At 42.9% G+C, this 19,196-nt stretch overlaps 1 protein-coding gene across 2 annotated transcripts in view; it reads left to right on the forward strand.

The window, feature by feature from the left end:
• The window catches only part of LOC127009667 (guanylate cyclase 32E-like), a 318,091-nt gene that overhangs the window by 125,081 nt on the left and 173,814 nt on the right, over nucleotides 1–19,196 (forward strand). For both annotated transcript variants that reach the window (XM_050882945.1, XM_050882946.1), the window contains exon 4: nucleotides 12,362–12,575. In XM_050882945.1, the coding sequence (XP_050738902.1) occupies nucleotides 12,369–12,575 (207 nt within the window). In that variant the 5' untranslated portion in view covers nucleotides 12,362–12,368. The remainder of the gene's footprint in view (nucleotides 1–12,361; nucleotides 12,576–19,196) is intronic.

A 19,196-nucleotide genomic window follows, 5' to 3' on the forward strand; every position in this document is an offset into this window, starting at 1 on the left:
CAGACAGATAGATACATATACAAATAGATAAAAGACAAATGGTAAAAAAGATTAACCGACAGACAAAAAAACAGAAAGACTCCACTATGACAGTTTTACTCTCTCTCTCTCTCTCTCTCTCTCTTGATTCTACTACAATACTGAAATTAACACGAATTCAAATGAAATAATTTATTCCTATTGCTGCTACTACGTACTTCTACTGCTGCTGCTACTACTACTACTACTGCTACTACTACTACTACTGCTACTACTACTACTACTACACTCTAGTACAATTAACCTTATTAATATCAATAAAGAATTAAATTACTACTACTACTACTACTATTACTACTACTACTACTACTACTACTACTACTACGACTACTACTCTTATCAACACCCACACACACACACACACACACACACACACACACACGTGCTATAGGAGACCCATTCATCCACTTAAAACTTTTTCCCCAATCAGACTTTCCTCTTAACTCAACTTGCGCTCCCCACACACAGAAGAGGTGGAAAGTAAAAGTTCCAAGCACCGTTCCCCTTCTCCATCACCTCCCCGTCCCCTTTTCCCTTATATATGCACGCTCCTTAGCTTCGTCCATGCCATAAAAGTTGAAAATTGGCCTCCCTTCTACCGCCTCCCGAGTACCTAGAAAAAGAAGATGAAGGTAAAATTAAAAAAAAGGGAAAGTAAAACGAAAAACCATATGCGTGCTAGGGGCTTCTTTACCATGTTATAACCCTCAATTAGTATTTTTTTTTTGTTGTTGTTGTTGTTGTTCTGTTTTAACGTATGAACTCCTGTATATTACATTCACTGGACTTTCACGATTTTCTTTTTCGTCCTCCGTTTTAGGTTGAAAAAAAAGTATCTGCTGTGAATCGTTGGTTACAAATATATTTTTCATTTTTCACTCAATCAGTTTCGTCTCAATTAATATCTCTCTCTCTCTCTCTCTCTCTCTCTCTCTCTCTCTCTCTCTCTCCCCCCGAACGCGGATGCAGTGGTACATAACTCTACGGTCGCAGCCTTTTACGATTCATTATCTCATCCCTATCGTTCCCGCTGCTTTCTCTCTCTCTCTCTCTCTCTCTCTCTCTTAAAGTTAGGGACTCTATGGTGGCAGCGAAAGTAATTGGTTAGATTAATCAAGTGAGAAAATGGAAAAGCTTTCTTTCTTTCTGTCTCCTTTTAAACATACTTTTTGAACATCAGGTCAGGGCAGTGTAAGAATTCGTAGTTTAAGTTCCCCCGTACGATGGGAAACTATTATAAAGCGAACAGCCTAAAATTACAATCTTAATTTAGAAAAATGGTTCCCAAAGTGGGCGGTACCACCCATCTACAAAAATGTGAATGACAAAATCTGTCACAAACACTGAAGCTAAATGTTAAATCTTTTTTTTTCATTTTGCAGCATACCAACCACCGAGACAGAGGTGTGTGTTCACATGTGTGAGGGTGGAAGGGAGAGGTGCGCACTTTGGAGTCAGAGGGGCACTAGCCTGGAAAAGCTTGGGAACAACAGTGTGTGTGTGTGTGTGTGTGTGTGTGTGTGTGTGTGTGTGTGTGTGTGTGTGTGTGTGTGTGTGTGTGTGTGTGTGTGTGTGTGTGTGTGTGTGTGTGTGTGTGTGTGTGTGTGTGTGTGTGTGCGCGAGTGCCTGTGTGTGTGGTGATAAAAGAAAGAAAGCCATCACCTTCAATCCCAATTAGTCTTCCTTATATAACTCACCATCTCATCTCAAAGCTCCACACACAAAAAACTATTCACCATCTGCTTCATGAATAGCTTCCCTTCACCATCAAATAGCTACCTTTTCCTCTCATACATCATCAAGCTAAAAAATAACAACCAACCAGTCACTATAACACACCATCCAAACCCACAGCTCCGCACAAAACAGCTATTCACCATCTTCATCATCATTATCATCCCTTCACCATTAGTTATTTACGTTTTCTTTTTAAACATCTCCATGCCAAAAAAATACAAGCCTGTCACTATAACTCACCATCCAAACCCACAGCTCCGCACAAAACAGCTATTCACCATCTTCATCATCATTATCATCCCTTCACCATTAGTTATTTACGTTCTCTTTTTAAACATCACCATGCCAAAAAAATACAAACCTGTCACTATAACTCACCATCCAATCCTACAGCTCCACACAAGATATGCTATTCACTATCTGCTTCATTAACAGCTTTCCAACACCATCCGATAGGCACGTTTCCCCTTCTATACATCAGCAAGATATTAACAACACACCAACAAAGCTACCAAAAATCCATCCTTTCAATACCACCTTACGCATCACAGGCCCACGTCGAAAGCCTTATTTTTTTTTTGCATTTATCTTTATCGATGCGACCGTCTTTCTTGCTTCTTTACGCGTTTCTTTATCCGTCCCTTCATTAGGCAGCACGTGGAGTACTTTTTGTCGCCGTCTATTCATTAAAAGTCTTTTCATCGCAGTACGGGGCTGATTATTACGGGTTCTAACGAGCTCCCTCCTCTCATACTTTTGCCGGTGCTAGATTGACGGGTATTAAGGCTGACAGAAACATCAACAACGACAACAAAAACAACGACAACAACAACAAAAACGGAAACAAAAACAAAAAATACGACCACGACTGCGACTTCTACTACTACTACTACTACTACTACTTTATTTACTACTACTACTACATTTACTACTACTACTACTACTACTACTACCACTACAACTCGAATAATACTTTTTTCTGCTACTTTTGCTGCTTCTTCTACAACATCTATTACTACTACTATTCAACTACTGCTACTTCTGCCACTATTAATACTAATTCTAATATTAATACTGAGACTGGTACACCTACTACTACTACTACTACTACTACTACTACTACTACTACTACTACTTCTACTACTACTACTACTGCTTATCTTTCAGTTTTTTTCTTAATATTCCTCTCATTGTCCTTTTATGAACTGCTTTTCCTCTTTTCGTTAGTTTCATCATCACTATTTTGTTTACATTCCTCGTCCATGGCCTCCTCCTCCTCCTCCTCCTCCTCCTCCTCTTCTTCGGTCCATCAGCGTCCTTGACTTTTCTTTTTTTGTTTATTTGCTCTCCGCCTTTGCAATGGTTTCCCTTCTTTCTGACCTCAATTTATCACATTTTAGCTTTATTTTTCGTCCTTCCTCTCCTCCTCCTCCTCCTCCTCCTCTTCCTCCTTCAACTTCTTTTCCTCCTCCTCCTCCTCCTCGTCCACTTTCACCACTCTTTCGTCTTCCTCCTCCTATCGTTTATCTCCGTATTCCTTTCCTTTCCCCACAACAAACACACACTCTCTCTCTCTCTCTCTCTCTCTCTCTCTCTCTCTCTCTCTCTCCCCACCCCCCACCCCCGTCATATTTTACGGTTCATGCTTCCTGTTATCTTTAAACCTTTATCACCATTGCCTCCTCCTCCTCCTCCTCCTCCTCCTCCTCCTCCTCCTCCGTCCGGTTCAATCATGGCCTTTTTTCTCCTCCTCCACATCTTCCTTCCCCTCCTCCTTTCTTCTTCTATCCATTATTATCCAACTTAACATCATCATCCTGCTGCCCCCCATACACCCCCTCCCCCCCTTTGCTTCTCCTAGTCCTCTTCCTCCTCCTCTTCCCTCTCCTTCTCCTCTTCTTCCTCCTTCTCATCCTCCGTTCCCCACCTCCTCCTCCTCCGCCTCTCTCCCTTGTTTTGCATCTATTCTCCTCAGACTAATCTAATAGCGGACCTCCTCTCCCTCGGTGATCACTTTTGCCTCTCCGTGTACACACATTATTATTTCTTCACTCTAAAGGTCATTCTCCCTCCCTTTACCTCGTACTGTGAATCCTCCATCCGCGCCCTTTATCTTAACTTGTATCTCCCTTTCTGCTCCCCTTTTTCCATTTCCTCTTTTTTTTTTTGTATATCGTTTTTCTCATGTGTTTTATTCTTATTCTTCTGTGTGTTTCTTACTTGTATCTCCCTTTCTGCTCCCCTTTTTCCATTTCCTCTTTTTTTTTGTATATCGTTTTTCTCATGTGTTTTATTATTATTCTTCTGTGTGTTTCTTACTTGTATCTCCCTTTCTGCTCCCCTTTTTCCATTTTCTACCTTTTTGTATTTCGTTTTTCTCATGTATTTTATTATTCCTTTGCGTGTTTAATTTCTGTTTCTTTCTTTCCTTTCTTTCTTCTTAAATTCTCTGCGGTTCTCATCGTGTTCCCTGTCTTCCTTTATTTATCTTCTATTGTGTCCTTTTCTTCATTTCCGTCTCATTGTTTGTTTTCCTCGCATCTTTCCTCTTCTCTTTTAACCTTCTGCCTTTTCTCTCCTGCTTCCTCACCGCTGCTTTTCCTCCCTTTCAAATTCTCCCATCCTTCTCACCGTGCATCCTTCCTTTCCCCCTTCTCTTCTTTTTCCTTCCTGTTCATCCTTTCCTCACATCCCCTCCCATTCTCACAGCGCAGCCTTTCTTTTCTCTTTTCTCTCCTATACTTTTTCTTCACTCCCTCCTATTCTTCCTTCCTTTATTTGTTTTCTTTCCTTTTCACTATATGTTTTTTTTTTCTCCTTCCTTTGCCTTATTTTTAACTCTGCTCGAGAACTACTACCTCAGACAACTTGGGAACCCGTAAACTTCACTCCTGTAGACGACGCGTGGAACGGCTTCAAGAACAAACTCCTGGATGTAGAAAGAGCAAGTTCCCATGAAGACTAGGAGAACAAATAATGCCAAAAGCCCACCGTGGATTACTACCCAAGTTCGACGGGCAATAAATTTAAAGAAAAGAAAATACAACTTGCTAAAGGAATACAATATTGATGAGGCACGCGAACAGTACCATCAGAGCCTCAGAGCTTGCAGAACCCTCATCCGCCAGCGTAAACGTGACTATGAAAAGCAAATTGCGCGCGAAGCCAAGTCCAACCAGAAAAAGTTTTTCACGTACATAAGAACCAAAAATAAGGCGAAAAGCAATATCGCTCACCTAAAAGATGAAAGCGGCGACCTAAAACAGAACAGCAGACAAATGGTTGAGCTTCTGAGCAAAAACTTCGCGTCTGTGTTCACGATCGAGAACACCCAGTCCGTACCCAAGAGCCCTACTCCACCGAGGGGTATCACACCTCTAGAAATTGGTTCAATTGATGAACGGAAAGTGCAAAGGTACCAAGATAAACTAGGCACAAACAAGTCAACCGGACTCGACAACCTGTCACCCAGGCTTCTAAAAAAAACTTCGGCAGAAAATACACAAGCCATTCACCGCCATCTACAATCGGTCGCTACAGCAAAAGAAAGTCCCCGAAGACTGAAAGCAAGGGAACGTTACACAGATCTACAAAGAGGGAGACAAAGGCGTGGCCTTAAACTTCAGACCAATTAGCTTGACTTCAGTGGCGGGAAAGTTCTCGAGAAAACTGGTAGGTAACTGCCTAGGCTTCCTCCTCGGTGGTCAGGTCGGGTCATGTGGACCTCGCTTGGGTGAGTGAGTTCTAGGGTGTGGTGGTAGCCGTTGGTGGTCCGCCCCTTTAATCGCCTGCCTTGCCGTGACTGCCGCTGTGATCCTTGCCCATTTTATATCACCTGTTCTCTGGTTAATATTTTCATTCACTGGTATATGTAGCGCTTCCAGTACCTTCCTCCGTAGTTTGCTTAGTCCTTTCTCCAAAATCACCGCCCCTTCCCAATTAGGTAAATGCCCCCTCTCGTCAATATGGTTCACTAGTGCGCTCGTGTGACGGTGGTGACGTACGTCTGCTTTATGTTCTCTTATCCTTTTGCCCAGGCGATTAAAGGGGCGGACCACCAACGGCTACCACCACACCCCAGACCTCACTCACCCAAGCGAGGTCCACATGACCCGACCTGACCACCGAGGAGGAAGCCTAGGCAGTTACCAGTTAGGGATTTGTCTTTGTGTATAAATATAGCATGCTTTCACTGGTGTATTCATTCCTCTCAAGAAGCTGTACCAAGCGAAACTAGTAAGGAATAAACTTCTGATTTAACCCTTGATTTTCCCTACTCACCTTCACCATATATATGTATATATATATATATATATATATATATATATATATGTATATATATATATATATATATATATATATATATATATATATATATATTTATATATATATATATATATATATATATATATATATCCCTTAAACTTCCGTCCTATAACTTTGCTTTCTTGTCTATCTAAAGCTTTTGAATCTATCCTTAACCGGAAGATTCAAAAGCACCTTTCCACTTCTTACCTTCTATCTGGTCGCCAGTATGGGTTCCGCAAGGGGCGTTCTAATGGTGATCTCCTTGCCTTCCTAACTGACTCTTGGTCATCCTCTCTTAGCCGTTTCGGTGAAACCTTTGCTATTGCGCTGGACATATCAAAAGCCTTTTTTTAGGGTCTGGCACAAATCTTTGCTTTCCAAACTACCCTCCTATGGTTTCTATCCTTCTCTCTGTACCTATATCTACAGTTTCCTCTCTGACCGTTCTATTTCTGCTGTGATAGACGGTCACTGTTCTTCCCCTAAACCTATCAATAGTGGTGTTCCGCAGGGTTCTGTCCTATCTCCCACTCTCTTTCTGTTGTTCATTGATGATCTTCTTTCCAAAACAAACTGTCCTATCCATTCTTACGCCGATGACTCTACTCTGCATTATTCAACTTCTTTTAATAGAAGACCCACCCTTCAGGAACTTAACGACTCAAGGCTGGAGGCTGCAGAACGCTTAGCCTCAGACCTTACTATTATTTCCGATTGGGGCAAGAGGAACCTGGTGTCCTTCAATGCCTCAAAAACACAGTTTCTCCACCTATCCACTCGACACAATCTTCCAAAAAAACTATCCCCTATTCTTTCACAACACTCAGCTATCACCTTCTTCTACACTAAACATCCTCGGTCTATCCTTAACTCAAAATCTCAACTGGAAACTTCATATCTCTTCTCTTACTAAATCAGCTTCCTCGAGGCTGGGCGTTCTGTACCGTCTCCGCCAGTTCTTCTCCCCCGCACAGTTGCTATCCATTTATAGGGGTCTTGTCCGCCCTCGTATGGAGTATGCATCTCACGTGTGGGGGGGCTCCACTCACACAGCTCTCTTGGATAGAGTGGAGTCTGAGGCTCTTCGTCTCATCAGCTCTCCTCCTCTTACTAATAGTCTTCTACCTCTTAAATTTCGCCGCCATGTTGCCTCTCTTTCTATCTTCTATCGATATTTTCATGCTGACTGCTCTTCCGAACTTGCTAACTGCATGCTTCCCACCCTCCCGCGGCCTCGCTTAAAACAAAGAAAACACTGCAAGTCTGCCTGCAAGAAAGCCAATACTATGCTCGGGTTCATAGCGAGGAGTTTCGAATATAAGACGCCGGGAGTTAAGTTATCCTTGTACAATTCGCTGGTAAGGCCCCACCTGGAATACGCCGTGCATTTCTGGTCTCTTAATTACAGAAAAGACATTGAATTAATTTAGAGAGTACAGCGACGCGCTACGAAAATGATACCATCATTGAGGACGCAACCTTACGAAGAACGACTCCAGCGACTCAATCTTTTCACATTGGAAAAGAGACGACTACGAGAAGACATGATACAAGTCTTTAAGTACCTAAACAAGCTCATCAATATTGATCACTCCAAACTCCTCACGCTACAAATTAACCCGAGGACAAGAAACAACGGAAAAAACAATTCAAGCAAAGCGATCCAGTACAGATACCGTCATGAGTTATTTCTCGAGCAGAGTTATTCGCCATTGGAACAGCCTTCCTGCACAAGTAGTTAGCGTAGAGACAATCAACTCCTTCAAGAAACGCATTGATCAACACTTTGCTTCATCGGGAGTGAGCTGAATGCATCCAAGAGTAGGTACACAAGTGCTTTAATCCTTCCCGCAAGCCACTCCTGTGGCTGACGGATTGATTAAGTCACTGAAAGCAGGCAGCCTTGTAATGAGACAACAGGCTTTCTGCTGCCTGCTCGTCCATGTTTCCATGTTTCTTCCTCCTCCGCCTCCTCCTCCATCTCGTTTAGTTCATCATCCTCTCCCCTCCCTTTTTTTCTTCCTTCACCACTTCCCTCCCAAGCCGCACTTTTTCATATCTCCTTTTTCTCTTTCTCTCCCTTCCATCCTTTTCCCTGTGCAGTTAAGTCTCACCCTGTCACCTTTCACCTCACCCAACACGTTTTACTTCCTTCCAACCTTCTTTGGACCTTGTCCCCTTCCTTCTTTCCTTCCTCCATCCCTCTTTTCAGTTTCTCTCTTCTTGTGACTTTCTGGGAAATACCACCTACCGAGCCTTGTACAATATTACACGCGTGGGTGCGTCATTTTTACTTAATACACTAGATCCGGGTCGCCCTCGAGATGGAACGGGATAAAGAGGATGAGTTACGAAAAGAGGGAAAGGGCAGAGAGAGTGAAGAGGGGCGGTGAGAGGTAGAGGCAAACAGAGACTTACAGACAGACAGACAGACAGAGAACTAGACTAGATAAGGCAGAAAGGAGGCAATACATGAAATAAATATGGAGGTAATGGAGAAATTAGCGAAGGTAGCGAAGCAGCAGGACACGACATGAGAATACAAAGAGCAAGGAAATACAACAAGAGGTATACGGGGAGGCGGTGGCCGAGTGATCAGCGTGCGGGCGTGGTGAGCCTGTGGACGTAAGTTCGAGTCCCACCAAAACACGCTAATTTTTCAAGTCATCACCGAGTGGCGGAAGATTACCCACATGCTGCCCAGATCTTCAATCATCCCTAACTTCAGCGACTTCGTTCAAGTGGAGCACCGGGGGGGCAGCATGAGCCAAGAAAAGAGTCATACATCACGGCAACCACTATAAATAACATTCGCCTGATCCATTAACGGGCTGGGGACGTCCACGAGGCCCCCAAGAGAGCCTTCCGGCGCTACAGACAACACCTAAAAGAAATATTTACAGGAGAGAGAGAGAGAGAGAGAGAGAGAGAGAGAGAGAGAGAGAGAGAGAGAGAGAGAGAGAGATAAGGGCACAAATACCAACAGAGGGGACAAGGAGGAGGAAGGAGAAACAAAGAGATAGGGAAAAAAGGGAGGAGGCAAAGAGACTGAGGAGGAAGGAGAAACGAAGCGACAAAAAGAGAAGAGAGGAGGAGGAAACATGGAAACATGGAAACATGGAAACATGGAAACGCAGGCAACAGAAAGCCTATTGGCTCATTACGAGGTTGCCCGCGGGAGTAGAACTGACTGACTGACTGACGAGAGAGGAAAGGAAAGGAAAAATAATGAAGTACAGACAAAGAGAAGGAGAAGAGAGGAGGAAGAGGAGGAGGGAGCAGAACTGACGAGCGTGAAAAAAAAAATGAAGAAGTACAGACAAAGAAGGAGAAGGGAAGAGACAGAAAAAAGTAATACAGTACAGATAAAGAGAATGAAACGTAAAAAAAACAAAAGGGAGGGGACACAGGAGAATGAGAGAGAAAAACAGAGAGAAGGAGAGAGAGGGAGAGAGAGGAAGGAAAGAGGAAATCGACGTTCTCTAATTGGATGATGTTCAGAGGAGGAGGAGGAGAGGAAATACTTATTGGCAAAACGAGCGTGAGATGTTTCCTGTTTGGCTGATTTGCTACCCTGGTGTTGGTAAGGTGACACTCTCTCTCTCTCTCTCTCTCTCTCTCTCTCTCTCTCTCTCTCTCTCTCTCTCTCTCTCTCTCTCTCTCTCTCTCTCTCTCTCTCTCTCTCTCTCTCTCTCTCTCTCTCTCTCTCTCTCTCTCTCTCTCTCTCTCTCTCTGTTATGATCCTTCTCGTTAGGTATCTTGGTGGTGTTGTGAGGTAGGATGTTTGAGGGAAAAGGGAAGGTGGTGGTGGTGGTGGTGCTCTTTGTGTAGCGTTTTCATCATCATTTTTTTTTAACGTTACGCCTATGGTGGTGCGGCCCCAGCCCATTATGGTGCAGGCAAGTGTGATGTAACTTTAGTCAATCACGATGGTGCCACTAATATATTGGCACCATCCTGCTTGGCTCATCTTTGATCCTCTTTTTGGAGAATATCTAGAGTCCCGGTTGATAGGTGGTCTTCAGGACAGCATGTGGGTAGTCTTAGACCACGCGGCGGTGACTGAAAAATTGCCAGCTTGTTTGTTGAGGCGGGCGGAACGCGAACCTGTGTCCTCCTGGGACACTGCGCCTGCATGTTGACGATTCAGCCACCGCCTTCCTTTTTTTCCATCTTTTCTTCTTATTCTTCTTCCGCGTCTTTTTCTTCTTCTTCTTCTTCTTCTTATTATTATTATTATTATTATTATTATTATTATTATTATTATTATTATTATTATTATTATTATCTTTTTTATTTCTTTGTTCTGTTGAATTTCTCTTCTTGCTTTTTGTGTATCTTCTACTTATTTCTTAGTTTTAGTTTTCTTCCTCTTTTTCTTCTACTACTTCTTCTATTTCTTCTGTTTCTCCTTCTTGTTCTTCTTTTCTTTGTCGTCATCGTCTTCTTCTTCTTCTTCTTTTTCTTCTTTTTCTTTTTTCTTCTGCTTCTTCTTCGTTTTCTACTGCTTTTTCTCACTAGTTTTCTCCTTCTTCCAAGATTTATTCTTCTATTTCTTCTTCTTCTTCTTCTTCTTCTTCTTCTTCTTCTTTTTCCTCGTTCTCTGTGTCATTTTTGTTGTCATCTGCGGCTTGTTTTTCTCCTGAATTCCTATTCTTCCTCAGTATAGATTTTTCTCCTTTTTGTGATGTTTTTGTTCTTTTTTTTCTATTTGTTTCCTTCATCTCTTTTTCTCCTGTACGATTTTTTTACTGTATATTTTGTCTTGCCTTGTTTCTTTTTTCTGCATATTTTTTTTCTTTTTATCCTCATTTTTTTCGTCTTCTTCTCATCCTCATCACTATCATCATTATCATCAACAACGTTTTAGCTCCTTCATATTCTTTCACTTCTTCTTCTTCATCTTAATGTTCATCTTCATCGTCTTCTTCATTTATATTCATCTCCACTTTCATCATTATCTTTTTCATTTTCTTCTTTCTTTTCTTCCTCTTTCTTCTTCTTCTTCTCCTTCTTCTTCTTCTTCTTCTTCTTCTCCATCTTCTTCTTCTTCTTCTTCTTCTTCTTCTTCTTCTTCTTCTTCTTCTTCTTCTTTGGCTCCTACTTCACCTTCATGTCACGTTCTTCGCTACATTAGGGCGAGATTGAGAGCAGGAGTGAAAGGGGGAGGGATAAAGGGAGGAGGAGGAGGAGGAGGAGGAGGAGGAGGAGGAGGAGGAGGAGGAGGAGGGAAGGAGAGAAGACAGGGGGAGGAGAAGGACGAGAAGAATTAGGAAAAATGGAGGAGGAGGAGGAGAGAGGGGAGGAAAGGAGGAAATATAAAGGAGAAGAACGAGAAGGCGTATCGGAATTTAAGGTGGAGGATAAAAGGAAAGAAGGAAGGAAGGAAGATGAAGAAGAACGGAAAGAAGCAGGATAGGAATTCAAGAAGGAGGATTAGAAGGAAGGAAGAAGGGAGGGTAAGGAGGAAAGATGATGGATAAGGACGGAAAGAAGAAGGATAGGAATTTGAGTGGGAGGATTAGAAGGATAGGAGAAGGGAGGAGAAGGAGAAAGGACGCAAAAGGACGAAAAGAGAAGAAGGATAAGAGTTTAAAATGGAAAATGAGAAGGAGGAATTGAGGACGGAGAGAAGGAGGATAGGAATTTAAGTAGAAGGATTAGAAGGATAGGAGAAGGGAGGAGAAGGAGAAAGGACGCAAAAGGACGAAAAGAGAAGAAGGATAAGAGTTTAAAATGGAAAATGAGAAGGAGGAATTGAGGACGGAAAGAAGGAGGATAGGAATTTAAGTAGAAGGATTAGAAGGATAGGAGGAGGAAGGAGAAGGAGAAAGGACGAAAAAGGACGAAAAGAGAAGCAGGATAAGAGTTTAAAATGGAAAATGAGGAGGAATTGAGGGAAGGGAAGAAGGGATGACGGGTGTGACGAAAAAAAGAAGTACAGAAATTTAAGAAGGATGACCAAGAAGAAGGGAGGGAAGGGAAGGAAGACAACCTCAGAGTGACTGATAACATTCTTAACCATATCGGAGCCGAGGCACAGATATTTGACAAGGCTTTCGAAGGATATTTGGGGCATTTCCAGGGGTAGATTTTTTCCCCTGGTGGTAGTTTGACCTTTCTTCTGAGCCATGAACCTACAAGAACACTCATTAGAACTCTGTTGGTCTCCTGTCTGACCTTTGGAAATAGTTGATGTTAGAAGCGGAAGCGTTTAAGAATAACAAGCTAAATCCAGTCCAAAGTATCCCTGACGTTTCTTTTTGCTCACCCACAGAACCAAGATGCTGCTCGCGCGGATGGCTGTGTGGGCGGCCTTGTTCCACGCCCACGCCGCCCACACCACGCGCCCCACCCACACCCCGCGCCACGTCAACCCCCGCACCTTCACGCTGGGCTATATCTGCGGCTCTGACAGGCTGCCGGAGGACCAGGAGTATAAGCGGCCTGGCCTCCTTATATCCGGGGCCATCACGCTCGCGGTTGAGGAGGTACGTAAAGGGGTGGTGTGATTTGAGAGGTGGTGCAAGTAGGTAAATGAGTGAGTGAGTGAGTGAGTGAGTCAGTGAGTGAGTGAGTGAGTCAGTCAGTCAGTCAATCAGATAGTGTGCATGTTTGAGCAACTAACAGATGAGTGAGTGAGTGAGTGAGTGAGTGAGTGAATGAGAGGAGTGAGTGAGTGAGGGGGTGAATGTATGTTTGAGTAACTAGGAAAGTCTGAGTGAGTGAGTGAGTGAGTGAATGAGTGAGTGAATGAATTATAACGTGAGTGGATGAGTGAGTGAGTAAGTGATTAGTGAGTGAGTGAGTGTGCAACTGTGTGTAAGTGTGTGAGTAGGTGAAAGAGTGTGAGTGAGTGGGTAGGAGGGTGAAAGTGAAAAAGAAATGAATGAAAATCTACGTATGACAAATAATCTATGAAAAAGCTATAACATCACACAGTATATCGTAAACAAGAAGGTTGCATTCACGCCCATCTTACAAAGTCTCCCTTCCTTGACCCTTTCCCTGAGATCAGCTTCAACAATATCAAGATGCCAGCCGTTCCTTATATATACAACCTTTCAGTGAACCTCTTTTGCGGGCTAATAGCAACATCACACATATCAATTTCCCGTGTTAGTAAGCGTATGGCAAAGGACAGAAAAGGGATGGGCAGAAATGTATGTGGATTTTAACGTAGGCGGAATCTGTTTGGAACCTGACGTTGGTTTGTGATTTGGTAGTTATTGACGTCTTTCAGTGAGGAAGAAGTTGGGATGCAGCTACCAGACACAAATTGGGCATGTGAATTTTGGCGCTTAAGACACAAGCTACATTATTATACGGAGCGAGAAGAGAGGAAATTAGCAACTCCATTCACATTTTTAGAGTTTCCAGTCGTGTTAAAACAAATCTAAACCGTTAAGAAAAGTAGTCAAGTGGTTTATAATTGCAGGGGAGTCTATAAGCATCAATGACGGATGTGATTAGTGCGAGAAATGTACGAAATGCGGATTTATTTTGAGCTAGATTGGCAATAGGCCGAGTTGATAGCCTCACTGGAAAAGAATAGTCAGTTTAGCAAGTAGATAAGGTGTATTCTCTCTCTCTCTCTCTCTCTCTCTCTCTCTCTCTCTCTCTCTCTCTCTCTATCTCTCTCTCAGAAAAGAGAGAGAGAGAGAGAGAGAGAGAGAGAGAGAGAGAGAGAGAGAGAGAGAGAGAGAGAGAGAGAGAGAGAGAGAGAGAGAGAGAGAGAGAGAGAGAGAGAGAGAGAGAGAAAAGGGTGGAGGGGGGGAAGGTTGATAGCTATCATATCCTACTTCACGTCCCAAACTGCCCCGTGATGACCTCAGGGAGGGCTCAGAGCGTTTCCAGCTCCTCACAAGTTCCCAGCATTTTAAAGGAAACTATAAGAAAATTAAACCTAAGGAGTAAAAACTGGAGAACACTGTGAGGGAAAACACACCAACAAACTAACATACATGTATACTACATACATACAGGCAGACAGATAGACAAACAGACAGACAGACTGAGGCATACATACATACATACATACATATATACACACATACATACATACATCCGATATTTTAGCTCAGAATTGAAGCGAAATATCCAATAACAAATGTCTCTTTCTCGTCACTGAGGGATGGATTACAATCAGATTCCTTTCACGGCGTGCGGCCACCAGCCAGACGGTCAAAGCAGCACCAAACCCTTGCCACAGGCAGGCAATCCAGAAAACACCTTGATGTTGGCGGTACATGAATGCACATACTTTTGGAGAGAAACAAGGCGGAACACCAAAGGAAGAAAGAGGAAAGATGTCTGGTTCTGCCATGAAGAAATAATAGAGCAGGACTACTAGCCTGGCGGCCCGGGGTTCGAATCCGGACCTTATGGGTGTTGTAGCTGGACCTCAGGCTCCAGGACTAAAAAATAAAAAAAAAAATAAAAAAAAAATATATATATATATATATATATATATATATATATATATATATATATATATATATATATATATATATATATGTATATATATGTATGTATATATACACACACACACACGCACGCACGCACGCACCCACACACGCACGCGCGCACGCGCGCGCACACACACACAGGCGGTGGCTGAATCGACAGAGTAACACCACCGCGTTCAGGAGGACGCGAGTTCAATTTTCAGCCGCCGCCGAGTGGCTTAAAACTACCCACATGCTGTCCAGAAGACCACCTATCAACCCGGACTCTAGATTCTAGGATTAAAGATGAGCTCCGGGAGGGCAGCATGAGCCAATGCAAGATGGCGCCACTATAAACACTCGCCTGCGCCAGAACGGGCTGGGCCGACCATCAGGCCCCACCGGGAAGAAGCCTTGGGCCGACCATCAGGCCCCACCGGCGCAATAGGCCGCGACGTAAAAAAAAAAAAAAAAAAAAAAAAAAAAACACAGAAAGGGAGACAGCTCAAGGGCACTAAAATGAAGTAGCAACAAAAAGCCCGCCAATCGCTGCTCCAACAACGGAAAACAGAATGATAGGCCAAAAGAGAAGTCATTTTCGGGAGGTGTCTTGACACTCCTTTCCTGAAAGAGGTCAAGGCATAGGCAGGTGGGAATACAGACAAAGGAAGGATGCTCCAGAGTCTACCAGCAAAAGGAATAAAACAATGAAGATGCTGGTTAACCCTTGCATAAGGGATATGGACAGAATAGGGATGAGCTATGAAAATATCGGCAGAACAGAGAAAGAGAGGCAACACTGCGGCGGAATTGAAGAGGTAAGAGAGAGGGAGATGATGAGACGAAGAGCCTTAGACTCCACCCTGTCCAAGAGAGCTGCGCGTGTAGAGCCCCCCACACATGAGATGCATACTACATACGAGGGCGGACAAGACCTTGTAAATGGACAGCATCTGTGTGGGGGAGAAGAACTGGCGGAGACGGTACAGAACGCCCAGCCTCGAGGAAGCTGATTTAGTAAGAGAGGAGATGTGAAATTTCCAGTTAAGATTTTAAGTTAAGGATAGACCGAGGATGTTTAGAGTAGAAGAAAATGACTACTGAGGGTTGTCGAAGAATAGAGGATAGGTGTTTGGAAGACTGTGTCGAGTTAATAGGTGAAGATATTGGGTTTTTGAGGCATTGAAGGATACAAGGTTCATTCCACCCCATTTAGAGATGATAGTAAGGTATGAGGTTGGTCTTCTCTTGAAAGAAGTTGAATGATAGAGTACAGTCATCAGCGTACGAGTGGATAGGAAAGCTTGTTGTGGAAAGATCATTGTGAATAACAGAGAGTGGGAGACAGAACAGAGCCCTGCGGGACACCACTATTAATAGGTTTAAGGAAGGAACAGTGACCGTCTACCACAGCAGAGATAGAACGGCCGGAAAGGAAACGGATATAAAAGTACAGAGAGATAGAAGAGGGTAGTTAAATACCATGAAGGTCCTGACGATGGATTCTTGCAATTATGTTTCCTCCTATGACTGTAGACCCTAGAGTCAGTCGAGGAAATACACTTGCAAGAATCCATCGTCAAGACCATCATGTTATATAATTAGATTTGTCTACTCCTGGACCCTGGAGCCAGCAAAAATATTTATCCGGACCTCCACATACATTTGAACTTCTCTAGCTGGACCTTTGCTCATAACAGTTGAGTAACATTGACATAGAACGATCTTCCTTCAACTGCATTTCCTCCTGCCTACGACTTGAACTCATTCAAGAGGAAGGTATCAGGACACCTCTTCTCAAGTAATTGACTGCTCTTTCGGCCACCTCTTCGAATTCTTTACAGGAGCAGCGAGTAGCGGGCTTTTTTATTGTTTTTTTTGTGTGTGTGCCCTTGTGCTGTCTCCTTTGCTGTAAAAAATAAAAAATAAAAATTCGAGGCGTCTGGAGAAGCGGCGCTGGGGACAGAACCCGTTTTTTCTAGTTTTCACTGGGAAAGGCAGCGGCTACACATCCCAGGAAGAACAGGATGTACGTTGCAAGGGAAAAGCAACCCTCGTTACACCAAATACAAGGTCGCTTTTCCCTTGCAACTTGTTTCGTCTCCCTGCGATGTGTAGGCTCCCTTTCCTGGTGCAAACTAGAAAAGAAAACTGGCTCTGTCCCTTACGCCCCTTGTCCTCCCAACGCCTCATTGATAACAATGGAAGAAAGATGAAAATGATGTCTGGTGCTCCCATAAAAGAACCAGAAGGAAATACCAAAGAAAAAAAAAGATTAAAGATATCTGCTGCTCTCAAAAAGAAAAAACAATGAGAAGAAATAATTAATGGTGCTCTTATGAAGAAAGGAAAGACAAATACCCAAAGAAGAAAGAGAGAAAAACAATCACTAATACGATTTAATCCCACAGGTGTTTTGATGTTTGTTCCTCTCATAAAGAAACCAAGCAATATAACAGAAGGAGAAAGAGGGAATACCAAAGACTAATACGACTTGATTCCACGGTTGCTTTTAGATTTCCCGCTAGAAAGACCTGAAGTAATAGCGTGCAAGAAATACGCTATGTAGATTATAAGTAAAAAGATGCAAGAAATACATTATGCAAATTATAAATAATAGGATGCAAGAAATATATATTTTGGGTCGGAGTTTGAAATAACGGGTTATCAGATGTTTCACATAGATAGAAAGGGAAGAAGGGGGGGTGGAGTTGCGCTATATGTTAAATGTTCTGTTAACAATTTAGTAAAAACTAATATGGATTCAGAATCGGTTTGGGTGGACGTTCACAAAGGGAAAGAAAAACTAACTCTAGGGGTTCTGTACAGGCCACCCAACCTTAACAGGCAGGACACGAGTATAATACTACAAGAGATTGGCAGGGCGAGCAGGAGTAAAATTGTCTGCGTAATGGGGGACTTCAATTATAGGAATATAGACTGGGAAGACCTAGTGGGTGACCTGGAAGCCGAGGATTTTCTTAAAGTTATACAAGATAATTTCCTTAAGCAGGTAGTTACTGAGCCTACCAGAGGAGATTACTTTTTTTGACATAGTCCTAACTAATAATGGGAACTTGATACGTGAGTAGGAGGTGGGCGGAGAGTTAGGAGATTGTGACCACAGAACGGTTCGTTTTAACTGAGATTGGGCGATGACCAGCGAACCAAACCCAGTGTTGGTGCCAGATTTTAGAAGAGCAAATTACGAGGGGCTTAGAAGACACCTTGAAGAGGTAAATTGGGGAGATTTAGGGATTCATGAGGGCCAGAACTGTGGGTTGGAGAGCCAGGAGAACCAGGTAGAAATAACCTACAATAATTTAGTTAGAGTAATAGTAGAGGGGCAGGGTCAGCATATACCCCAGCGAACACTTAGAAAAGAAAACAATGGTTCTAAGTGGATGACTCGTGGGCTAAAACACGAGATAGGTTTAAAGAAGGGAATTTATAAGAAAATAAAGAATGGTGAAACACATCTCAGGGGCCGGTATGTCGAACTATCTAGATTAGTGAAGAAAAACACCAGGGTAGCAAAAAGGAACTATGAGATTAGAGTAGCAAAAGAGGCGAAAAGTAATCCTAAGGGTTTCTTTCAGATGTATAAGACAAAAACAAGGGAAAAAATTGGACCGCTGAAAGCAAAGACAGGCGAACTAGTGGAAAATTACGAAAATATGAGCACATTGTTGAACGACTACTTCCTTTCAGTATTCATACAAGAAGATCGAACGACTATTCCGGAAAGGGTTCAGGTGTATGAAGGCGGGGATGGCGATAAATTGAGGGATGTAATCATCACCAGGCAGGTAATCCAGGATGAGACAAGCTAAAGAAAAATAAATCGCCAGGTTCTGACGAGATATTTCCGCGAGTATTAAAGGAATTCAATTAGGTACTCAGTGACCCACTAACCGACATCTTTAAGATGTCGGTAAATACTAGTTATGTGCCCAGCCTATGGAAAGTAGCTAATGTGACGCCGATTTTCAAAAAGGGGGACAGGTCAGCTGCTTCCAGCTATCGCGCAATTAGCTTAGCATCGGTTATAGGCAAGATGCTGGAGTCGATAATAGCCAGGATCATTCGGGAGCATCTAGAGAAACATAGCTTAATTCACGACTCGCAGCATAGGTTCATGAAAAGCAGATCATTCCCCACCAATCTCTTGTCCTTCTACAATAAAGCATTCGAGGCGGTAAACAAAGATGAAAACTATGATGTAATTTATCTTGATTTTAGTAAAGCGTTTGACAAAGTTCCTCACCATCGACTGTTGCTTAAATTACACCCTCACGGAGTAGAGGGTAAAGTTTTGAACTGGGTCACGGCGTGGCTTAGCAAAAGGAAGCAAGGGGTGATGGTAAAAGATCGGACTGGGGCTGTGTTACGAGTGGGGTCCCATAAGGTTCGGTATTAGGTCCACTGTTGTTTATCATTTATATCAATGACTTAGATACAGGTATTAGTAGTGATGTCAGTAAGTTTGCTGATGATGATACCAAGATCGGTAGAGTAATTAAGTCGGATCAGGACGCTAGAATTCTTCAGGATGAACTAAACAGATTGTATGACTGGGCTGAGAAATGGCAGATGGAATTCAATGTAGGGAAGTGCAATATTCTGAGTGAAGGTAGGAACAACCCCTCACATAACTATTGCTTA

Source organism: Eriocheir sinensis, chromosome 41 (genome assembly GCF_024679095.1).
Source record: "Eriocheir sinensis breed Jianghai 21 chromosome 41, ASM2467909v1, whole genome shotgun sequence".
Lineage (NCBI taxonomy): Eukaryota > Metazoa > Arthropoda > Malacostraca > Decapoda > Varunidae > Eriocheir > Eriocheir sinensis.